At 35.3% G+C, this 10,933-nt stretch overlaps 1 protein-coding gene across 1 annotated transcript in view; it reads right to left on the reverse strand.

Annotated features, from left to right (window-relative positions):
- Positions 1–265: 265 nt before the first annotated feature.
- LOC103031359 (uncharacterized) overlaps positions 266–10,933 on the reverse strand; it is a 40,060-nt gene continuing 29,392 nt past the window's right edge. Inside the window, 2 exon segments of the mRNA XM_007259490.4 lie at positions 266–1,963; positions 1,966–2,015. Coding sequence (XP_007259552.3) covers positions 1,521–1,963; positions 1,966–2,015 — 493 coding nt within the window. The 3' untranslated portion in view covers positions 266–1,520.

The following is a 10,933-nucleotide window of genomic DNA, read 5'->3' on the forward strand; positions in this document are numbered from 1 at the left end:
CTATAGTTTCACTAACAAGAAGTTGATGTCATAGTAAGAAACACCACATATTAGAGAAAAATTGGTGCAGCAACTTAATGCCAATGTAGTTTAAGGGCCTTTTTTAATACTCAATAGGACAACTGTCAGACAAAATGTGATTCATGCACAAATTTATAAATATGCAGGTTAATTACAATAGTTTGACAGTTATAGTTACATAATAAGTTTCTAGATATCAAAGCAATTATTAACCAGTATGTTGAACCTTACTCTGTCTATTGTTGCTGTTACACAAAATCTAATATGGCAATTTAACACAAGGGAAAACCTTAGTATTCAATGTATAACAAATGACAAAAATGTTTTAAATCTCTTTAATCTGAAGAAGAAATTATGCTTATTACTGTCACTGTACACAAGGTGCTGCATTGCAACGTGCTGACAGCTGCTAAAGTTAGTAACCTCAGTTCTCAGAGTAATACATTATCCACATTGTGTTAATTATGAACACTCATATCTACAGTCTTGTAATGTACTGTTTTGTTGTTGCTAGGATATCTAAACAGCTGCACTATTCATAGGCACTGCTGGTGGGATTATTCTTATTCATTCTCTGTTTCTCTCTTTTTTCCCACACATATCATCTAGTAAAGAAGATCGCAACCCAGTTTCATTATACTGGTACTTGTGCAGGGGCAAAGAGGATATTTTACTCTCACAGCCCCAGTGCAAAGAGTAGTTTTACTAAGCATAATTATTTAGATGCAGCTTTTTAAAAAATTTATTTATGCTGGAAAACATGTTTCAAACCTGATTCAAACAGTATAGAATTGCATTTTATTAACTGTGTTAAATTCTGGGTCAGTTTAATAGACAAACGTTACAACTAGCACCTTGCCTGTTACATTAATCCCATCTATGGTGTTAGTTGTAATGTTTACACACATTTTGCACAGTTGTGATTAAACACAGGTGCAGTAAAAAAGTTTTTAATTCTTTTGTAGCAGAGATGTTCTGATTGCTTGTGCAAACATATAGCTAATCTTGGTCAAATACTTCAGAGTTATTTATCACCCTCCCCAACTCCTTTCTCCTGCTGTATACCACCAATATATTGAAACTGTCTGAAGGTTACAGCATAGAAAAACTTTTACTAGAACATTTGCTAACAGTTTATTTGGATTGCATTTCATTAAATTTCTGAAAGTTGAATCTAACTATCAATAACATTTACTTAAAGTAAATATATGTGCTAATTTAAACTCTAACACTGTTGGGAATTAACTGGGTTTTACCAGATAGTTAACAATTTAAACATCTAGAATGCATTATGCGAGAAAATGTTATTGGAAATTAAGTTTAGTACTCTATCATATGACATTTTAGTAAACGTTAGAGCATGCTGCAGGGTTTCTATCTGATGCTGCTTGTGTGAAACAGTGTGATGGAGAATCTTATGTACTGTATATGGTATTTACAAAACAAATAACAAAAAAAAACTTAAAAAGGCCTGATTAATGTTGGGTTGTGTGTTATAATCAGTGTTTGCTGAATGTGTCTCTGGAGTTTTTTGGGAATATCTCTTTAATGCTCAGCTCTCTTTCCTGTGGCGGTCGGCCGCGGTGTCTAATGTATCTGGCTTTGCGTGCCTCAGCAAGGGTCTGAGCAAAATTAGGCAGAACGTGAACAGTCCTCAACCGACCATCAGCACAGAGGGTCTCAGAGATGGGGGAAGATGGGGGCGTGGCTTCATCAATTTCTTCTGCTTTTTCACTGTCCTTGTCTGCTTTCTTTAACACCATTGCCTGTTCCCTTACTTTCTGACTGTCTTTTGGCCTGTCTTTTGCCGTTTCCCACATTGAACTTTGACCCTCCCTCACTCTGTTCCTGTGTGTGTCTCTTTCCCTGCTCTCTCTCTCAGGAGCAGCTGGGGACAGTGTGTGGGGGGGCTGGAGTTTGAGTTCAGGTAGACAGAGTGGATAAACTCCTGAACACGAGCCTGGAGAGAGCAGCTGGACTGAGGCTTCGCTGGCCTACAGAGAGAGAGAGAGAGAGAGAGAGAGAAAGAGAGAGAGAGGAAGAGGAAAAAAGAAAAGGAAGGGTAAGCACTGTTTTAAGGTTGAACTGGTTACTCTTTACTAGATACCGTATATTCAGCTCAGTGATCTTGCTTTTAACATTCAGCTACAGATCTGTTACATACAGCTGGACTTTAGCTTGAATGTAATTCTAATTCAATTAAACATAACTGTAAACCAAAACCTTATGACATTAACATCAACCTAACACCAAGAACTATATTCTAAACCTCACTTCTAAACTAATGTTGTACTTATGTACGTATCATTGGACAAAAAAAGCTACATTCTAGTGCTCAATATAGGGGTAGATAACCGTAATAAAGTGTGACTGCTCAACATATCTGAACTTCACGGAAATTCCCAAGGCTGTTTCCAAACATAAAGGGACCCAAGTGTTAATTCATTGTGGAATACACTCCGAAAAAAAAGCACTCTTTCAAAGTTAGTTCCTGTGACTCCTGTTTACCGCTTTGTTTCTGTTTTCAGTCACAAACATGTGTTCTGAGGTATAATCCAGGGTGTGAGGAATGCTGTATCTGTCTCTGTGTTTCTGCTTGCTGTGTGTATTACGTGATCACCATATGGTCACTGCATGCTTTTGTAAACAGTGCTTTGAATCATTGAGTTTGTACTTGATTCGTGATTCAAAGACATTCAAAAATAGAGTAAATTAATACACACACATACATATATATAGACCAATTAATGATGATGTTTTTCCTTGATTTTACCAAATTGAAAAACTCTGCTTGTATTTTTGCATTAGGAGTGGCATAAAGTTATCCAAAAGCAGTGTGTAAGACTGGTGGAGGAGAACATGCCAAGATGCATAAAAACTGTGATTCTAAACCAGGGTTATTCCACCAAATATTTTCTGATTTCTGAGCTCCTAAAACTTTATGAATATAAACTTGTTTTCTTTGCATTATTCGAGGTCTGAAAACCCATCTTATTTTGTTATTTCTGCCATTTCTTATTTTCTGCAAATAAATGCTCTAAATGACAATATTTGTATTTGGTATTTGGGAGAAATGTTGTCAGTAGTTTATAGAATAAAACAACAATGTTCATTTCATTCAAACATATACCTATAAATAACAAAATCAAAGAAACTGATTCAGAAACTGAATCAGGACAAATAAGAATCTCCTGAAAAGAACAATACCTGACACGAGTGACTGTCCCCTATAAATACTAGAAATTAACCTGAGTCCCTTAAGGTTAATATTTTAATAAACACATTTGTTCACCCACACAACAAGCAAAACAGAGTACAAATAAGGTAATTTGCTACATATTCAATGGTTGGGTTGGGTACAGACATCCCACCAACAGATGGGTGTAAGTAAGTATTGTTTCTCTACCTATAGACTGATGTGAGTGAAGCAGATCTGCCACTACTCCTGTTTCTTATTCCCTGTTCAGCTCAACACAAGCTCACTTGCTCTAACATGCCGCTGAACATAACCATTTCCGCATATGGCCTTCAGAGTGCAGCCTGCAGAAATCTCAAATAACGGGCTCCAGCAAACCAGCACTTAAATTGCATCATACTAGAAAAGTAGAAGTACTGAAAGAAAATGATGAAATGTAAGAATGGCAGCTGTGATGAAACAGTGTGAACAGTGTGGGAATTCACTCATTTAGGCCTTTAACCATTGGTGTCACCACCATTAGAATCTCTCATAGTGAAAGTAAAGAACTCCCATGAACATTTATAGTAGACAGTATAAGCGAAATGTACAGTATTATTTCAGATTTTTAGACTTTTTTCAGAAGTTTATTTCTAAGACAACTAGGAAAAATAAAATTGGAATCTGAGGTGGCACAGCTGGTACTCAACATATGTAGCCTTCTTGAAAACTGCTGGAAAAGCATCCCAGGTGGCTGCTCATGAAGCAGCTTGAGAGAAAAGCAAGAGTGTGCAGAGCTACACTGAGCCAAAGGGAGCAGCTCCCTTAAATGTTTAACTATTTAATATTACATAGCATTTATAATTAAATGATTAGATATTATTTTTAAAATATATTTATTGAGTATTGGTGTTATAACCAGTAGTAGACAAATTTTCCAGTTCTTTTCACAGGACAAAGAACCGCAACAGAGATTCATGTAGATAACCTCCTAAAGAGCATAACTGTTTCTGCAGAGGATACATGTGTTTATATCGTTACATTTACAGCATCTGGCTGACAGAAGAACTTACACTGACATGCCAAAAGTCATGGGATAACAGTGTGAAATTTAAACATGAATGATATTTTGCAGCTAAAAACTGGTGAACAGTGCAGTGGGTGGTAATGATCATGGCTGGCTAGAATTGTCCGTAAGAAGAGAAAAATGGCTGCTCACTTTACTACACCAACTATTAATTTGCAGAGGTGGAAAGTAATGAATTACATGTACTTAATTTACTGTAATTGAGTAGATTTTATGAGTAATTTGTAATTTTTTAAGTAGTAATTTAAAAAAAAAAAAAGGTAATTTTACTTTTACTCAAGTACATTTCGACACAAGTAATTTACTTCGCTACATTGGAAAACTCCTCATTACTTAGTAAAAAATAAAATGTTGGTGGGAAAAAAAACATTTGTCTGAAAAAAAATAAAAAAATGGCACGGATGCGTCGGTGCACGGATGCTTGCGCGTAGAATAACAAGGCAATAACGTCCTTATGCAATGCAAAATGTACCCCGCCGGACAGAGCTGTCAGCTATCAAAACTTCCACATCAAACCTGCGAAAGCATGTGGTGGTGAGTATTCCTTGAAAATGTTTTATGGGGTGGTCTGAACAAATACTGCCTGAAAGGTCCACATTATTATGTGGAATAATAGTTCATTAAAAACGATTTAATTTATGATTTGTTTTACTTTTTTACATCAAATAATTAAAAGTAACTATAACTTTTACTCAAAGTACATTTTAAATTGAGTACTTTTTTACTTTTACTCGAGTAGATTTTTAGACAGGTACTTTTACTTTTACTTGAGTAGAATTTTAGCAAAGTAAAGGTACTTTTACTAAATTACAATTTTTCTGTACTTTTTCCACCTCTGTTAATTTGAATATTTAAAATATATGTAGCTACAGTGGTATAGTTCACTGTATAGCCACATATCTGCCACAATATTCTACTTGTGTGATTTCAGTTTTTGAAATGAATTAGATATCACTCTTGATTTATTTCTGGGATCAGTAAAGCATCCATCCATCCATCCAACAATCCAAACAGGGTTAAAAGAGGTGCCTAGACCTTACATTTACTAAGCCACAACTGACGGCAGTATTTAAGGGAGGGGTTAGTAAAAGGTGCTTTAGTACATTTAAAATATATTTCGTTTTTTCTACTTCAGAGTAACAAGTAACAGCACATACAGTACTACAGGAAGTAGAAAATACAAGTGTTGAAAATGGAATTGTTAAAATAAAGTAAAAACACATGTAAGTTCAAAGCACAGTTGTGAAGTATCTGTATTTCATTATTATCCACCATTATTTATGTGCTCAAGTGTATTTGTAATATGTTTTTTTCCCATACATGCTATATTTGAGAACCAATCCTCAGACTGAATCTTTGTTATAGCAAGGCTTGCCATCTAAAAGACATCTGCTTCAGAGGTTTTAGAGAACTCAACCCCCTGCTGCTAACCACATCCAGCAAAAAAAAGACCTTTTATTCATGTCCCTTATTCCACCAACATATGATACCATCTCACCATAGAGCATGGTTTCTATTCATCTGGGGGCATGTACAAAAAAACACCACATTCCAGGCCTCCACTTTCAAAAACTGAAGCTCAAAAGTCTATTGGAGATTTATGGGATCATTTAGCAGCAGAGCCTCTGTTGCAGTAGCCCTGAGGCAATATCCTGCACTTTTACAATAAAAAAAAGTCTATAACTATGGCTGTTTGTGTAGAATGTTAATTTCTTAACATACTTCTTGAAACTTTTTAACCACTAACCTTTTTACATAAATGTAAACAGTAATATAAACCGTTTGTGTATATTTCATATTTCATGTACATTGCATTGTATGTATAGTGTAATTTATTGTGTATATGTTTGTATGTATATATTATGTTTTTACTGCTATGAGGATCTATGTACTCACCTGTAACGCAGTGACAGTAAACACTCATGGGAACTCACTACTCACTCACTACAGAGACGAAAATGGGGACATTGGCACATTCATTGTGTCTTCTGAAATGAAGGGTATTCAAATATTTAATATTTGATTAAATATTTTAGTAACTGCTGGATTTTGGAACATTGATGTGAGCATTTAACTGTTAATAATTTAGCAACAAGAGGAGTTAGTGAGGTCATTTATATAATGCTTGAATCTTCACAAGATTTCACTTTAACCAGGTCTGATCACCTAGTCACTTACATACATACAGGATTCACTGTGTGTTCTTGAACACTTACGGTTACAGAGACAGTGATTGGGGTGTGAGTTCTGGAAAATCACAATTTTTCTATCTCAATATTGGCAATATTAATGTATTAATATTAATGTGGTCCTGAATATTCTTCACATTTGCTGTATATTGCTGTCTCTCCATCTTTGGTGGGAGGGAGGGGGTCCATTTACCCTATCTCTACCCACAGAAGGTTTGTCCTTTGTGTGCTTTGTTCTCTTTTATATCTTGTGCCATATCTTTTGAGTGTACGTGACCGTGTTAGCTGCAGTGTGATTATGGCCAGTGGTGGATAAAGTACACAAACTCTGTACTGTGTGAAAGTCCAATGCACTATACATGTACAAAATAAAAAATTCTGGGTTATTATATCATAGTATATCATACTGTATGTCAATAATATGTTATAATATATATATATATATATATATATATATATATATATATATATATATATATATATATATATATATATATACATATAAAATATTGTGATGTTTATATTGTTACAGATAATGATGTGTTTGTTACATATTACAGTGCTTGTTTTTATCTTTCTGTCATTTCTATTAAGATAGGGTTCCTGTGTTGTCTTAAAATGTTTTAAAATACCTTAAATTTAAGACCTTGAGAAGACTTAAAAATGGACAGATGTCTATCCAATATTCGACAAGTGTAGTCTCAATCTGAAGCTAGTTATGTGTTCTCTGTGTTTTTTGGGGGCTACCGGTGGTATGTTGTGATTAATCTACAAATCCCATGATTAATGCAGGCATGAAACAGCTGTTTGCCCACCAAATATGTCCATGGATATCTACTGCCTCAGTATTCAAAGTAACACTTCTGGAGTTAATTCAGCTGTTTGTAGTGGAAACATGGGAAAGTGTGTTTTTTATAATGAGACTTGGCTTTGTGTTAAATTTCTGGGATCAGTTTCTGGGAATGTTTCTAGTTATGTGTTCTGTTGGCCTAAAAGTTCACTAAGAATGGTTTTAAAATGTCTTAAAACGTACTAAATGTAACTCACTGAAAGCTGCAAGAATCCTGTAAGATCTGTTATTAAAAATCTATTATTCAGAGAAATATGTGTTTCATAATAAGGTTTCAGAATAAATCAACCAGTTTCTGTTACTCCTTTGTGTTGCCGTTAAACAGGAATTTAAGGGCAGAGTTTACTGAAACGTACAGTATGATTTCTTTTGTTTAATTTGTCACAGTTGTTCAGTTTAAGTAACAAAATATAAATAAAAAATCTTTCTGTAAAATGAAGTAAATACATCAAGATCTTCTGTTTAGGCATCTTAGAAAATGGTTGATGGCTGTCGAGCTGAGTACACACGGCATTATTGTTATTATATTATATAGTTAGTTTTAATATTATATCCTGGTATTTTTTGTCACACATATAACCCATAAGTAGTCTAGGGAATACATTCATTGTTTCAGTTAAACCCTTTACACATACATTATTTGCCTTAAGGACTCCAAATGTTATTATTTTTATGATAATGGTTCTTTTGCAATGTTTGCATGTTTAGTTTTCAAATGTCTATTCAGCAAAGCTGACAGAATATTTTGATTAGGGTTAGGAACCTCAGGGCATGGGCATTTTACACATACAATACATTTTGTCATTATATACAGCATTTCTATTGCTGTAAGCAGGGTTGACAACAGAATACAGAAATATCAGTGTTCTATATTTTGGGGTTCAGACTGCAGATTTTGAACACTGCTTCTGTTGCTCTTCTCCTGATTGCTAAGCAATAGCTGTATTGTGTCTGTCATTTTCCTGGGCTACCCAGCTATCGTTTAAATATGTACAGGCAAACACTTTAATTCTGCTATTAACTGGCAAAAACAGCCTAAACTGAAGAAACATTGCTTTTTGTTTATGATAAGATTAAATTCATCATAAACTGAAACCACTGATCCTTCAACCATTACAAATCTCACTGAAAGCTTGCTTTACTATCTGACTGATCAGCATTGGTGATACTGGGTAAGTGATTGCTTTTACACAAAATAAATCTGTTTATGGAGAATATACTTTTTCTTACAACTGTATTGGAAATGCATAGTCTGGGTCTACAACACAAAGGTTTCCAATGTTTACCAGCGTTTCCCAAACTACTCTCATCAGCTTTGTGCATGATGAACGTGAGCCAGCAACAAAATTTACACGCTTTATTTTTTTACTTTATCACTTGCAAAAAGTGCAGAAGTTGAATGGGAGCCGAGCTATTATCAGCGTCGGCAGCAGCGAACCAGGCACTGAGCAAATTCACAAGAACATCCTCATTACGATGCTGGATGCTAACTTGTCTAAATTGGCTTGTTCTGCCCTCCGCATGAACTCTGATTGCTAATTACAAAAATAAATCCAGCGCTAATTACTAGAGCAGTATATGGAAGGTGTCCTCAATAGCTGACAAGAAGCAGTCGGCCGCACTTGTCTGCTGGCAAAGTTTGCACAGAGTCAGGAGCGGGCCAGCACTGCCATACACAGAGCGGCTGCCCTCCAGACAACCTGAACCCATTCTCTGACTCTGGATGAATGAATGAGGACCAGACTCAGACTGAGAAGTGTGAAGAGGAAGAGAAGGCGGAGAAGGGAGAGGAGAAGTGAAGAGATGAGAGGAGACGACCGGGTTTTGGAAGAAGGAAATTAGGATGTGGCAGAGTGGAGAGAACAAGCCTTTTGGTGGCAAGAGAAGATCATCAGAGAGAGTGAAATGAAATGGAAGGAGAGGCAGAAAGAGAGCTGGGACTAGCTGCTTTGCCCATGGGCCCTCAGTCTAATAAACAGAACACATCAGGCTGGTCCTCAAATAAAGAGAGAGAGAGAGAGAGAGAGAGAGAGAATTGTAAGCTTTGTAAAACAAGAAAGACTAAGCAGGCTTTTCTAGTGTGTGGAAATGAATATATTATCAAAACTGTTTTTAATCTCATTCGTTTTCTTTCCATTCTCTTTGTGTTCCCACATTCTTCCATCTATCCGCCTCTTTCATCATTTTTTCTGTGTGTCTTTTCTTTCAGAACCAACTTGCCCTGCTTTTGCTGGAAAACCAGAGAATATCTAACCTACAATCTATATTTTATTTATATTGTGTTGTAAACAAAAGCTACATATTTCATAAATCCATTTCCTTTTGATTTTTGGTGTTAAGATGAAGGTCAGGTTTAAGCTTAGTTTTATTAAACACACACATTATCACATATAGTAAGTTACAGATTGTTAAATTACTGGAGTAATGATGTGAGAAGCAATAAATTGTGATTAAAATAATGAGTCTGGGACGAGCTGCACAGCAGTACTGGCTCTTAAACAGAAATGAACTAATCCATTATTAAAGCAAATAGCAAACAATACAAAATTACAAAAGCTCTAATCTATTCTTCATGTGCAAAATGAAAAAAAAAAACATGAAATATTAATGATGTATCTTCTTCTGTCAGTGCAGTGCAATATTGATAATACTGTCACAGCTACCCCAACAACATATTCAATATAGACCATATATAGAACAGGGCAGAAATATGAGTTTAAGTGTATGAGTTTAAGTTTAAGTTTAGGTGAGGACTGATAGTGAAGTTTTGCAGACATTTAACATTCCTCTGTCCACAGTGTATCAGGAATACATCATACAAAGGCATTACCACCCACAGTGGACTGAGAAAGACAAGCGACCTACATCCACATTCACTGCGGGAGAGCCCACCCACACATCCCACAGTACACTGCAGCATTCTTTTGCTCGCATTAGACATGGCAAAAGTCATAGGACACAACACCTGTTCCTGCCTAATGATCTTAATCCCTCAGCCATTATATGGTTTTAGTTGGACACAAATAAAAAAGGCCTAGAATAGAAGCTTACAGAATGTTCTTTTTAAACACTGCAATCACAATCCTATCAAAAATATGCAGGTTGTGCTCAAAAGTCAGGTCCATGCCAGGAAACCAACTCATTTACTAATCCTGCCTAAAAGGGCCTGGTTAATGTGCAACTTGCTAAAAACTTTAACTAAATGTGTATGTACTACAGCTCTGTAAAGAATTAAGAGAACACTTCAGTTTCTGAATCAGTTTCTCTGATTTTGCTATTTATAGGTATATGTTTGAGTAAAATGAACATTATTATTTTATTCTATAAACTACAGACAACATTTCTCCCAAATTCCAGAAAAAAATGTTGTCATTTAGAGCATTTATTTGCAGAAAAGGAAAAAGGGCTGAAATACAAAAAGGATGTAGAGCTCAAATAATGCAAAGAAAACAAGTTAATATTTATCAAGTTTTAAGAGTTCAGAAATCAATTTGATGAAATAACCCTGGTTTTTAATCAGTTTTGATCATCTATCTTCCTCTTGATTATATTCCAGAGGTTTTCAATTTGGTAAAATTAAGGATTGGTAAAAAAATTTTCCCAGAGCTATG

The sequence above is a fragment of the Astyanax mexicanus genome, chromosome 1, assembly GCF_023375975.1.
Source record: "Astyanax mexicanus isolate ESR-SI-001 chromosome 1, AstMex3_surface, whole genome shotgun sequence".
Lineage (NCBI taxonomy): Eukaryota > Metazoa > Chordata > Actinopteri > Characiformes > Acestrorhamphidae > Astyanax > Astyanax mexicanus.